The following is a 13,874-nucleotide window of genomic DNA, read 5'->3' as shown; positions in this document are numbered from 1 at the left end:
TTGGCCGCAAACTGTCCATAGCCTGCAATGCATCTCCTAATTCTGTTGGCAGTCCCTCCCTCCCAACACTTTCTCATTTCCCCCCAAAACCAGCACAAAGCTGGCAGATGGAAAGAGGTTTTAAAGCAGCATTTAAATCTGCCATATTTGTTATTAAAAGACTAAATGTCCCAAATTCTATTATCAGTTTTGTAGCTATTATTACAGAAAGATGTAGAGCACAAACTCCTCAAGTACCTTTATTTTCTGGAGTGAGATGGGCTTTTCCAACTGACTCTCTGTGATGATCTCCGGTGGTCCAAGCAGCCAAACTGCGGCCCTGTAATAATAATAATATTTTATACCCCTCTCTTCAGCGAAAAGGCTATCAGAGTGGATTACAAATTGTTAATTAGACATTTAGACATTAAGGGTCTTAGCCCAGAAGACCCTTAAATTCCTGAAATCACGCTGCCATCATCCAGTGAATCATAAAAGGGTTTCCCTTAACCTACACTGGGATCAGTTAAGGAACCTTATTTCTCCTTCTTTACTGATCTTCCCAAGCACCAACCGATCCAAAACACGTGTAAAAGGAGTGTGAGTAGTAGATACTCCAAGGAGATATTAATTATAAATAACAAAATATAACTGAAATATAATTCATATAAGATATTAAGAGTCTTGCAGGTACAATATTTGTAAGTATATATTGTTCAATTCATACAAGCTATTAAAGAAATAAATAAACCTAAGCATCCAATTCTGAGACTAACTTCCAAGATCCACTCTTTATCTCTCTTTCTCTCGATCTCCAACCGACACAATTCCCCCAACTGTCTCTTGGTCTCTCAGGCCTTATATCTCCTTCTCACGGAAGCTTCCAGAAGAACCTTTTTCTTGCTCTCTGATTGGTCAAGAGAGCCTTCCATAGCAGTGATGTCATTCTGTGTTTGCATAAACCTCCCTTTACTGCCTGAAGAAGACCTCCATTGACTGGAGCCCTGTTATTACACTTGCCCAAGGCAACACTTGCACCTCTTTCCCAATGTTGTTCTTGGTGTCTGCCTTCCAGTTGCTTCCAGGTCTTTTGGGCCCGTTACAGACGGGCCTTAAAGTACATGACGAGTGCGTACTAGGGTTAGGAAGGGGTGGTGCTTTTGCACCCCCCTAACCCTAGTGCGCGCTTGGCACACACAAAATGGCGGCGGCCGTTCCACACGGCCGCTGCCATGACGTCACGACTGCGCCACCTCTATACGGGGCGGCGTGGATGTGACATCGTCGCTCCGTTTCGGAGCTCCTTCCTGGTTTGGTCCGCTGGGCGCAGCCTTCACACGGCTGCGCCCAGTGAACCAAAGGAGAAAGGGGCCAAGTGGCCCCTTTCTCCTCCTCCCTGCCGCCACGGGGTGTCCTTGGGGCTTGAAGCCCCAAGGACACCCCTTTCCAGGCTGCGGGGAAGCGACCTTTTGGCACTTCCCCGCAGCCCGGAAAGCGGTGGATCGGGGCCTCAGCGGCTGCCGGTCTAGCCACTGAGGCCCCGATACCCCGAGGAAAGGGGCGGGTGCAGACCGCCGCAATCCAGCGGTCTGTAACGTGCCATGGTGACCTTATGGGGGTCTCTGAAGGGGTTTCCTTGTCAGGTTCTTTCAGAGTGCCATCCTCTGAGGCTGAGAGAGTGAGACTTGCCCAAGGCTTCAGTCCTTTTGGAAACCTTTTTGCTTTATCTTCTAGAAGGCAGCTGAGGTGTTGCTTTTTGCTCTGAAGAATGAGAGGAACCTTGTGGCAGAGTTATGTCTGATAATATGTATATATAGGATTTCAATACCTGATCATTCATTAAGATTTAAAGTGCACCCCATGTCATAGAATCTCATAGCTATGCCCCTTAATAGCAGTTAATCAAATTAAACAGGATCTAAAACAAAAACATGAAACAACCTAGACAAGGCAACTGTTACATGGATTTTTAATTGGTTGACTGGTCGAACCCAAAGGGTGCTCAGCAATGGCTCCTTTTCATCCTGGAGGGAAGTGACCAGTGCTGTGTCCAGTGGGGTTCTGTCCTGGGCCCAGTGCTATTCAACATCTTTATCAATGACCTGGATGACAGAATTGGGGGCATACTCATCAAATTTGCAGATGACACCAAATTAGGAGAAGTTTCTAATACTCCAGAAGGCAGGATCAAAATTCAAAATGACCTAAATAGACTAGAAAGCTGGGCCAAAGCAAACAAAATGAAATTCAATGGGGAGAAACGTAAGGTACTGCATTAAGGGCAGAAAAATCTTCCTCATTTAGGCCTGTTCTTGCATTGCAATCCCCTGCTAAGATCAGAGAGGCTTTAGGGTACAGAGCTATCAATTTTCAATGTAATTTTCCTTGCGTCCTTCAACGTTTCTTTATGCCGTATGGGAGGAACATAAACATTTATAATTAATAACCAGGTGTTATTCAATTTAATTAACATTGAAATAGCCAAATCTGCCAAAGGGACAATAGGGATTTGAGTATATTTGATATTAGCAGAAATTAAAATAGATAGACTACCCCTCAGTCGGCCACCATTTGAGGAAACAGAAGCCTCCACAGAGTATGTTGTTCAACCATTTAAACTAGTGATCTTTTCTCTAAGCCAGGTTTCCTGGAGGAGTATTAAACCAAAGCTGGTAGTAACAAATTCCACAAAGGAAGAACCATTTCTGTTCCTTCTCCATCCAGTGATATTCCATGACAAAAGTTTTAACTGTCATAGTTTTGGTTTCCTTGAAGTCATGAATTTGTTTTTACATCATGGGAAAGGTCTTGAGGTTGGAGTTCGGTTGGTGGAATGGGTTGATTTGCAGAAGTAGCCAGAATAGAGTCTGTGTCGTTTACAGTTTCGACTTGATGTCTATCACTAGCATTGCCTGTTATTTCCTCTATGGTTTCTAGGGAAGGATGGACACAGCTAACATTGGAGATTACAGGGCCACTTGAATTTATTGATCTAGCAGTTTGGATTCTGCCAGTTTGAAGCAAGCCATTCTCTGTATTATCTAAACATCTCATTTATGTCCATGACGGGGGTTTATCTCTGCGATAACCACATCTCTGTTCTCCTTTCTTTCACAGCTTTCAGTTGCGGGATATTTTTCATTTGATCTGATATTTATTAGATTTTGTCTCAGGTCCTCTAATCTGGTTAATATTTCTTCTGGAGCAGGTTGGGATATAGTCAAAGAAGTATCGATTAATCCTTTTTCTTCCTCCGAGATTGGAAGGATTGATGGATTTCTAAGATTCACGTCGTTTGTGGGGCTGCATTCTTCTCTAGTTCTAGTCATATTTGAGGCTTGATCCTTGCATTCCTCAAATCCATGGTCTTTCATTACCAGCTTTACAATGGGAAATGTATTAAGTGTGCAAGATGTAAAGTGTATCAGTGGTTGTGGAGGAGCTGCATTAACAAAGAACCTAGAGACATATATGTTCTTGGCTGCAAATAAAGATTTACATCTACAAAGAAGAGTGGCAAACTTAGATTCCATGGACGTAATTTGCGCTCGTGCGTTGAAGTTATTGAAATATATGTATTTTATCTGGGAGATATCCTTGGCAGTGATTTGTTTTGGACAGGACTCTTCTAGATGGGTTAGAAGATGTCGCTTACATTCGTTTTGAGTGAGGATACCGGCAGGTTTGGGATAGTTGGACAATATTATTTCATGTTGGATAAGAACTAACTTCCATTTTTTGTGGTTTGTTAGTGCCATTTTCTGCCTTTCACAAGAAGGTAAATTTAAATAAGGTTTAGATACTTGTGGTTTTTTCGGCATAACATGCTTTGCAGAAACAACGGAGGTGGTATTCAGCGGAGGTTTCTTTCCCAGTTTGGGAGTAGGAGGCTCTCTATTTGGTCTCTTGTTATAAGGATGGCTTATAGTTTGTGTCAGATTCTTGGCCATTGAATCCCGGAGATGCATTATTTCCTTGGTGTTAAGTTTTCCCTTAGCCAGTGTTTCATCCTGTTTTTGTGGGTTTGGGTTTAAGCATTTTTCAATTTTGCAAATCTTTCTTGGATTTCCCACTATTTTACTACAAAGGTTTTTCCGCTTAAATCCCTTCTCTTGGTTACTTTCTACATTTTGTGTGGGAGATGTTTACTGCGACGTATTCCCTTTATCACACTCCAGATTCATTTCCTGTTCCTCTGTAATAGAGGAGTACAAAGTTTGCAGATGCAGACCCATCCGGGTGGTTAGCAAACGGTGACATTCAGTTGAACATTTTTATTATTGCTAATTCTTCTGTCAATGCAGAGAGCCATCCATGAACTTCAGTATTTGGACCATTTAGCCTGTTACTGTTATCAGACAGTACTTTCCCTTGACTCCATTTAGGATCAGAAAATTGGTTTATGACAGTGATCTCAGAGTTGGAAGGTTTGAGAGGAGGAGGATTTCCAATGTTAAAAGTATCCTATGATTTAGTTGATACTGCATTTGTTATCTTGGAGGCAAGATTTGGGAGGGAAGGGCTCTTGAATGCAAGCACCAAGGAGCCAATGCTATCAAGCGACCAATCTAGCCCTTGTATTCCACTTGGAGGGGATGCTCCTCTCACTTGAGTATTATTAGGCTCCACTTTAGATTCAGTGTATCTGTCAGCAGAGTCTTGTCTATTCTTGGTATAGTATTGGGTAATCTTGGTTTGCACAATTTTTTCTTTGGGAGATTGGGCCAAAAAAGGAGAAGCTTCTTACAATCTCTATTAGCTGTATCCATTCTGTGTCAAAGGAGTACCTAGTATAAGTTAGATATCAAGAGAATTGCAACAGCAGCTCAACCAATAGACAATATCCCAAGACGCAACATATGTAGACTAAAATAAATCTATTCATGCCCCCATAGACAAAAGACGCAGGTATGAGTTAAAAGGTTAAAATAAGCAAGCATACACTAACAACAAATATTCCTGCCCAGGACAGGACTGGACAAAAAGGGGAGGGAGAGAGGGAAAAGGCACAGGTGCTCCAAGAGATGTTAGAAGGCCTTCTGCCCTCCCTCTTTATTTCTCCTGTTGAAACAGCGGCAGGAGTGGAGGGGCCAGGGCTTTATAGGGCTTTTGCCCACACCGAGGGAGGGAGCCGTGGGAGTCTAGGATTCAAGGAGTGAGGACTGGGCCGAGTGCCAGCCCCAGTGGATCTCCCTCCTCCACCAGACCGAGTGGGCTGCAGCCTCAATGCTGAGCCTGGAGCTGCTAAAGGGCCTCCTGCGCTTCCTCCTTTTCCTCCTGTCTGGGACCCTGAAAAATGAAATGAACCAATGTAGGATGCGACACACCTGGCTGAATGAAACTACGTATGAAAGGAATCTAGGAGCCCAGTAAACCACAAGGTGAACATGAGTCAACAGTGCGATGCGGCAGCGAAAAAAGCCAATGCAATTTTAGGCTGCATCAATAGAAGTATAGTGTCTAGATCAAGGGAAGTAATAGTGCCACTCTATTCTGCTTTGGTCAGGGCCCACCTGGAATATTGTGTCCAGTTCTGGGCACCACAATTCAAAACGGACATTGAGAAACTGGAGCCATGGGTCCAAAGGAGGGCAACTAAAATGTTGCAGGATTGGAAACCATGCCCTATGAGGAAAGACTCGGGGAGCTGGGGATGTTTAGCTTGAAGAACAGAAGGTTAAGAGGTGATATGATAGCCCTGTATAAATATTTGAAGGAATGCCATATTGAGAAGGCAGCTAGCTTGTTTTCTGCTGCTCCAGAGACTAGGACTCGGAGCAATGGATGCAGGAAAAGAGATTCCACCTCAACATTAGGAGGACTTTCCTGACAGAATGGGCTCTTTGACAGTGGAACACACTCCCTCAATGGAGAATTATGGAGTCTCCTTCTTTGGAGGCCTTTAAACAGAGTCTGGATAGCAATCTGTCTGGGATGCTTTGATTGAGATTTCCTGCATGGCAGAAGGGGGTTGGACTGGATGGCCCTTGAGGTCTCTTCCAACTCTAGGATTCTATGATTCTGAGATCACAATGGGACAGTCTCAATCCTTCAGGCAAGGATCATAACCCTGAGGTCACTTTGGGCCAGGCTCAATCTTTCAGGTGAGGAACACCTGCCTGAAGTCTATAAACCCATCTTAATCCTTCAGGGAAGGAACATCAGCTCAAAGTCACAATGAGTTAGTGTCAATCCTTCAGATAAGGAGCATCGCTCTGAGATCGCAATGGGCCAGTCTCATTCATTCAAATAAGGAGGACCAGTCTTAAGTCACAATGGGCCTGTATCAATCTCTAAGGCAGGGGTAGGCAACCTTTTTTAGCCGGGGGCCAGGTTGTTGTCCCTCAGACAACTGGGGGGCTGAAGCCAAAAAATAAATAATTAAATGTTTTTTAAAAATTAATTAAATAAATAAACTGGGACAAATGGAGGACAAAATTTTCAAATGGTGGACACTTTTTAAAAAACATGGAGGACATGCAAAAAATTTACTGATTTTTTAAAAAATGTTAATATAAATGCATGTTTCAGAGGCTTCTATAAACAATTGCCCCCCTTGCCCACCGCTTGCCCCCCTTTGCCCGCCTCCTCCTGATATGCCAAAGGCCCCACGCGAGAGGCCAAAGGCTCCGGCGGCAGGACCGGCCTGGGGCCGGTCCCAAGGCCTTGCCGGCCTGCATCTGGCCTGCGGGCCGCAGGTTGCCTACCCCTTCTCTAAGGCGACAAGAATCAGCCTGAGGCCACAACAAAAATTCCCTCCCCCTCAAATGTTGCTTCCAATGCTACTGAACCTTATCTTGTGTGATGCTTTCTATTTAGCACAAAACTCTTCCCCAAATGAGGCCTCAGAAGGGAGGGTCTCTCCTTTGCTCCACTTTCCAGGAGGGAGGGGGCTCCTGAAAGACCTTTTTACCTTTGGATCTCCCTCCCCTCCATGGACATGCCTCTCTCCAAGGGTCTCCCATGCCCTCTCTTCTCATAATAACCCAAGTACCTGGGGCCAAGGAATCCCCCGAGGAGGGGGCAGGGAAGGAAAGAGGGAGAGGAGGCCTGGCAGGTCCCTTGCCTTTCTTTGATTGAGAAGAAGGGCTTCCTTCCTTCTTATAGCATCCAAGGGCCCTCAGAAGACCCTTCAGCCATTCCTCTGAATGAACAAGGGCTCTCCTCACATCCCTCCCTCCCTCAGAAAAGAATATGAGGGCAGCCATGGCTTCAGGGGCTGAGACTGTGCATGCACAGATGCCCCCAAAGACCCCTCCTCAGCATGAACAGGGATTGCCAGGGCCTAGATGCTGCTGCTTATTTCGCTGCCGGCCTTTTCGGGAAAGGAAGGTATGTGCCGGGGGTTTGGCGGCCTCCCCTTCCTTTCTTCCTTTGAGGAGACCACAATGGAGCCCAAAGTCAGAGCTGGATTCAGGAGGGAAAGGCAGGAAAGGAAGGCTCCGCCTTGGAAATATAGCCCTCCCTGTGTATATCGTGTGTGTGTGTTTGCCTCTGCTGTACTTACAGCTGGGAATGGAGCTGAGGACTGAGGAGAGAAGAAAGGGTCAGTTTTGTGCAAATTCAGAACTTCTGTGCATCAGAGAATCCAGTGTGTTGAAACAGCAAAGAACTTTATTGAGAATACATAAAAATTCAGCGTTTAAGCCAGAACTGCCCACTCCAATCCAAAAAATACATTAAAAACCCAAAACCTAAAACTCCACCCTCTTCAAAACCAAGCCCCCACCTCCAATTCCCACAGTCTATGCCCCTCAGGTAACAATCCCCCCCTTTGTCATTCCCAGAAACTAGCCCTTTCTGTTAATACCAGCCTCCAACTTTCTTCAGCCAACATCCCACACATTGCAAAAGCTATCATTCCCATAACTATTCTAGACAGCTCTAACAAATCCCAGCTCCCCCATCTACCTAATCTATACCATGACCCACAATCCCCAGTCAAATATACAACCCATAGTAATTATCTATACAATTAGCAATGAAAACCTCAACTTAACAACATACAACCTTAAAACATAAACAGACATATGGACAGACAAATGTTACAAGCAAAATCACAAGGGCCTTTTCTTAGCACCACTGGATTGAAAATATATTTTTTGTAATCCTTATTGAAAAAATAGTATCCGTTAACTACTGGGATTTGTGTGGCTTCTCTCCTGTGTGGACTCTCTGATGTCTCACTAGGTATGACTTCCGAGAAAAACATTTCCCACAACGCTGGCATTTGTATGGCTTCTCTCCTGTGTGGACTCTCTGATGTCTCACTAGGGGTGACGTACTGGAAAAACATTTCCCACAATGCTGGCATTTGTATGGATTCTCTCCTGTGTGGATTCTCTGATGTATCACTAGGTATGACTTCGAAGAAAAACATTTCCCACAATGCTGGCATTTGTATTGCTTCTCTCCTGTGTGGACTCTCTGATGTTTCACTAGGTGTGACTTCTGAGAAAAACATTTCCCACAACGCTGGCATTTGTATGGCTTCTCTCCTGTGTGGATTCTCTGATGTATCACTAGGTATGACTTCTGAGAAAAACATTTCCCACAATGCTGGCATTTGTATGGCTTCTCTCCTGTGTGGATTCTCTGATGTATCACTAGGATTGACTTCTGAGAAAAACCTTTCCCACAATGCTGGCATTTGTATGGATTCTCTCCTGTGTGGATTCTCTGATGTATCACTAGGTCCGACTTCTTAGAAAAACATTTCCCACAATGCTGGCATTTGTATGGATTCTCTCCTGTGTGGATTCTCTGATGTATCACTAGGTGTGCCTTCTGAGAAAAACATTTCCCACAATGCTGGCATTTGTATGGCTTCTCTCCTGTGTGGACTATCTGATGTCTCACTAGGTCTGACTTCGAAGAAAAACATTTCCCACAATGCTGGCATTTGTATGGATTCTCTCCTGTGTGGATTCTCTGATGTCTCACTAGGTATGACTTCTGAGAAAAACATTTCCCACAATGCTGGCATTTGTATGGATTCTCTCCTGTGTGGATTCTCTGATGTATCACTAGGTATGACTTCTGAGAAAAACATTTCCCACAATGCTGGCATTTGTGTGGCTTCTCTCCTGTGTGGATTCTCTGATGTCTCACTAGTTCTGACTTCGAAGAAAAACTTTTCCCACAATGGTGGCATTTGTATGGCTTCTCTCCTGTGTGGACTCTCTGATGTGTCACTAGGATTGACTTCAAATAAAAACATTTCTCACAACGCTGGCATTTGTATGGCTTCTCTCCTGTGTGGACTCTCTCATGTATCACTAGGATTGACTTCTGAGAGAAACATTTCCCACAATGCTGGCATTTGTATGGCTTCACTCCTGTGTGGACTCTCTGATGTCTCACTAGGTCTGACTTCAAAGAAAACCATTTCCCACAATGCTGGCATTTGTATGGATTCTCTCCTGTGTGGACTCTCTGATGTCTCACTAAGTTTGATTTCAATGAAAACCATTTCCCACAATGCTGGCATTTGTATGGCTTCTCTCCTGTGTGGAATCTCTGATGTCTCACTAGTTCTGACTTCCAAGAAAAACTTTTCCCACAATGCTGGCATTTATGTGACTTCTTTCCTGTGTGGACTCTCTCATGACTCAAATGTTTTTCTGTAAAGAAAGACAATGAGAGATAAGACTGAAAATCAGAGTTAAGAGGGGAGGATTTTACTCATGATTTAGCCCTCATTAACCCCTCCTTATTAGAGATTAAATTAAGAAAGGTGAGTAACCCAAGCATGACCCTGCTGCTTATGCCCCTAAATACATGGAAGAATTGTATCCTTACTTATAGGAGCTAGCAAAGAATGGGGATATTCCATTAAACATGTGCAAAAATACTTTGATTGACAGGTGGCATCATTTCCTGTGAGACTGCCATAGAGTCCTGATCCAGAGCCCAAGGCATGATGGAAGCTAACTGCAGAGGATGCTTCATGCTGTTTGCACCAGGAGATGACTCACAGCCAAAACAGTATGCAGCTCACATGGGGATTGGTGTGGTTTGGATTGGAGTTGTGTGTACAAGAGATGGTGAAGTTGATGGAATTCGGAGAGGAGAGCTTGCAAATATTAGTATTATTTTGCAACTCAAGATAGAGAACCTCCAAGGATTTTGATGAAATCAACTATGTCTGTGACTTATTTTTAAGTGTGAAAAGTGGTCAGTGCACTACCAATATCTATATAGCTGAATATTTGCTTCCGTATTCTGCTATGTTATTGCTGAGCTGCATCTGGGAATGTCACCCTCAGACTCTAGTGTATACTGGCTTTCAAACGCAATCGAAATTCAGAGCCAAGAAGGACCTGAGAGCCAGTGTGCTAATCATTTCTGTCTGATTACATTCAATTTGGTTTCAGACCATTCCTCAACCCGGGAAATATTCATAAGTTAATTAAACCTTTTTGAACACTCGGTTACAGGGATTTGTAACTGGTTGACTGGCTGAACCCAAAGGGTGCTCAATAATGGCTCCTTTTCATCCTGGAGAGAAGTGACCAGTGGGGTCCCACAGGGTTCTGTCCTGGGCCCAGTGCTGTTCAACATCTTTATCAATGATTTGGATGACAGAATTGTGGGTATACTTATTTGCAGATGGCACCAAATGAGGAGGAGTAGCTACTACCCCTGAGAACTGGATCAAATTTCAGAATGACCTTAATAGATTAGAAAGCTGGGGCAATGCTAACAAAATGAATTTCATCACAGAGAAATGTAAGGTACTGCAATGAAGGGCGGAAAAATGAAATGCACAGAGATAGGATGGGTGACACCTGGCTGAATGAGACTACATGTGAAAGGGATCTAGGAGTCAAAGTAGACCGCAAGTTGAACATGAGTCAACAATGTGATGCAGCAGCTAAAAAGGCCAATGCAATTTTCAGCTGCATCAATAGAAGTATAGTGTCTAGATCAAGGGAAGTAATAGTGCCGCTCTATTCTGCTTTGGTCAGAGTCCGCCTGGAATATTGTTTTCAGTTCTGGGCACCACAATTTTAAAAATATGTTGAGAAGCTGGAGAGTGTCCAAAGGAGAGTGACTGAAATGGTGAAGGGTCTGGAAACCATGAAGCCCTGTGAGGAGAGACTCAGGGAGCTGGGGATGTTTAGCCTGGAGAAGAGAAGGTTAAGAGTGATATTATAGCCCTGTTTAAATACTTGAAGGGATGTCATATTGAGGAGGGAGCAAGCTTGTTTTCTGCTGCTCCAGATACTAGAACACGGAACAATGGAAGCAAGTCACAGGAAAAGAGATTCCACATCGACATTAAGAGGAACTTCCTGACAGTAAGGGCTTTTCGACAGTGGAACACACTCTACTTCGGAGTGTAGTGGAATCTCCTTCTTTGGAGGCGTTTAAGCAGAGGTTGGATGGCCATCTGCTGGGGATGCTTTGATTGAGAGTCCCTGCATGGCAGAAGGGGGGTTGGACTGGATGATTCTATGATTAATATCTCAGGTGGAGAAACTCCAGCCCCTGGGCTAAATAAGACCTGTATTAATTTATGGATCTGATCCTGACCCCAAGCAAGAATTACAGTATAGGATCATAGGATCTTAGGAATATCTGCCCTGACTGACTGTTCTTTGACATCAGTCCAATTACAGACAGTCTGTTGGTTTACATGGCTAAGCATCTCAATGCACTCGCCAACTTCGCTTGTCGCAGGAGCTCCTGACTTCTCTTCCCATTTCGAACCCTCAGCAATTGGAATCCAGATCCGCCTAGCTAAAGTATTACCATTATCAAAGTCTTACATCTCTTGACCACTCCCACCTGATATCTAGTTGTTGTCCATGTGTGAACGCTTATGTGTGTGTGTTTTGCTTTTTCCCTAAATAGAAGATAAAACCTATTTCAAGTGCATTTGGAATTCAGTGTGCTTCTGGGCCTGGCACAGTTGGGCTGAATCCTGAGGTCATTCTTGCCCCAACCAAACTATATCTCTCTTTTCAGCTAAGTACTAAATTCCCCTAAATGCATAGGACTTGTGGGTGTCCTTCCCAGACTCCAGCATTTCGGGTAACAAAGGGCCTCTGGAATCAACTATGAAACTAAGCAAGCTCAGGCAGGAAAAGAAACATTAGAGAACAAGCAAGTTTCCTTCCTTCATAGATATTATAATTACTAAATGGAACCCCTAAATATGTCTGAAAAACATGGGGGGCATTCTCACTTACGATTTACAACAATTTTAAATACAGCGGTTCATTGTAAAGCAACTTAAAATGCAGCAAGTTTTATCCTGCTTTTCAAATCGCTTTATCTTCATCGTTCCCATTTACTTAACATTTTATTTTGATTCGCTGTAATTGTCCTGGTTTTGTTCCCAGTCATGGATGAATCGGTGTATATTTAAACCGGTTCTGTTACTTTTTCGTTCACATTCACTTGTTTTGGCTGTCAATCAAAGCGACGTCATCATGACGTCACAATAATTCGGAGTAACATGCACCGATGTATCCTGTACCTGCATTCCCACTACCTGACTCCTTCTTGTCTGCGGAGACGCAACAGAAGAGCCTTGGATGCAGACGATTTTCATTGGTTGCTGCCTCTCCAAAAAATCTTTCCCCAAATCTCCAAGCCAGAAGGATGACTGCCTCTCTGGAGGAACTTCCCCCAGGCTCTCTGGGGTCTTTCTTCCAAGGCAGCCAAGCAGAAGTGTTTTGGGGAGGCAGGCAGTTTTCTCTCTCCCTCAACCATCCTTCCCCACGAATAACAAAAGAGAGGGAGAGAGAAAACTGCCTCCCCAAAGCACTTCTGCTTGGCTGCATTCGAGGCTCTTCTGTTGCGTCTCCGCAGACAAGAAGGAGCCTTATTCGTCCTCTTCTGTGTCTCCCCATATTAACTGCCATAACTCAGTGCTACCATCCTGGGAATGGTAGTTTATTATGGTACCAGCACTCTCTGGCAGAGGAGGATAAATGTCTCACAAACACAACAGTTCCCATAATTCCTTAGTACTGAGCCAGGGCAGGTTAAGTGGTCTCAAACTGTATTATTTCTACAGTGGGTTTTGAACTACAGATTAGGTTTTTTTCATAAATTAAAAAAGTTGTTACTTTATAATTCACCTTAATACACACACACACACACACACACACACAAATATACATTCATATGTGTATATATACATGCGTGCAAACACACACACAAGCTGCCTTGCTGTCCTTGGGAGAGACATCTTAAAGGGATACACACACACCTCCCTGGCCCAGACTCTCTCCTCCTCTTTGCAGCCTGGCTTATGGACTCTGCGTGAAGGAGTGTGTGGTTTTCGACTGTGCAAAGGGAGAGAGAGGGCATTTTGGAAGTCCTACTGGACAGGGGGGAGCAATGGAAGATGTGCCTTGGGAAAGGAGGGCATGGAATCAGGCTGGCTTATGGACCCAGCCTCCTCCTTTCTCTCTCTCTCTCTCTTTGTGTGTGTGTGTGTTTGGAAAATCGGATCAAGGAGGAGAAGGCAGTGGGTTTAAGTGGCTAGAGACTCTGCATCCAAAGCCCAGGGTTGGAAAATCGGATCAAGGAGGAGAAGGCAGTGGGTTGAAGTGGAATACACACACACACACACACACATCCAGGGTTTCCTATGTCTCCCCAGATTCCGTTTGGGAAAGAGAGAAGGAAAGGCTCTATTTCCTCCCAGATTGCTGTGCATCCACCCTCTCCTCCGTTACAAATGGTGTTCAATGGCTCTCCTCACACAGAGGGGAGGTTGCAATCCACCGGGGGAAGCCTTTAAGAGTCCTTTGACTGATGCAGGTGCTTGAGCGGCTGGGACTTCAGGAGCTTAAAGTGCTGAAGAGATTAAGCTCCTGTAAACAATTAAAAAATTTTAAAAATTGATAATCCTTATCTCTTATTGAAAGACCGCC

General features: G+C 44.2%; 1 protein-coding gene across 5 annotated transcripts in view; it reads right to left on the bottom strand.

Annotated features, from left to right (window-relative positions):
* Window positions 1–7,575: 7,575 nt before the first annotated feature.
* Window positions 7,576–13,874, bottom strand: part of LOC149301485 (uncharacterized) — a 251,973-nt gene continuing 245,674 nt past the window's right edge. For all 5 annotated transcript variants that reach the window (XM_089484030.1, XM_089484025.1, XM_089484026.1 and 2 more), the window contains one exon: window positions 7,576–9,602. In XM_089484030.1, the coding sequence (XP_089340156.1) occupies window positions 8,116–9,602 (1,487 nt within the window). In that variant the 3' untranslated portion in view covers window positions 7,576–8,115. The remainder of the gene's footprint in view (window positions 9,603–13,874) is intronic.

This window comes from Sceloporus occidentalis, unplaced genomic scaffold, assembly GCF_023333645.1.
Source record: "Sceloporus occidentalis isolate IW3139 unplaced genomic scaffold, rSceOcc1.0.p SCAF_21, whole genome shotgun sequence".
Classification (NCBI taxonomy): Eukaryota; Metazoa; Chordata; class Lepidosauria; order Squamata; family Phrynosomatidae; genus Sceloporus; species Sceloporus occidentalis.
The sequence above is the reverse complement of the archived record's forward strand: the minus strand, read 5'-3'. Positions and strand labels throughout refer to the sequence as shown.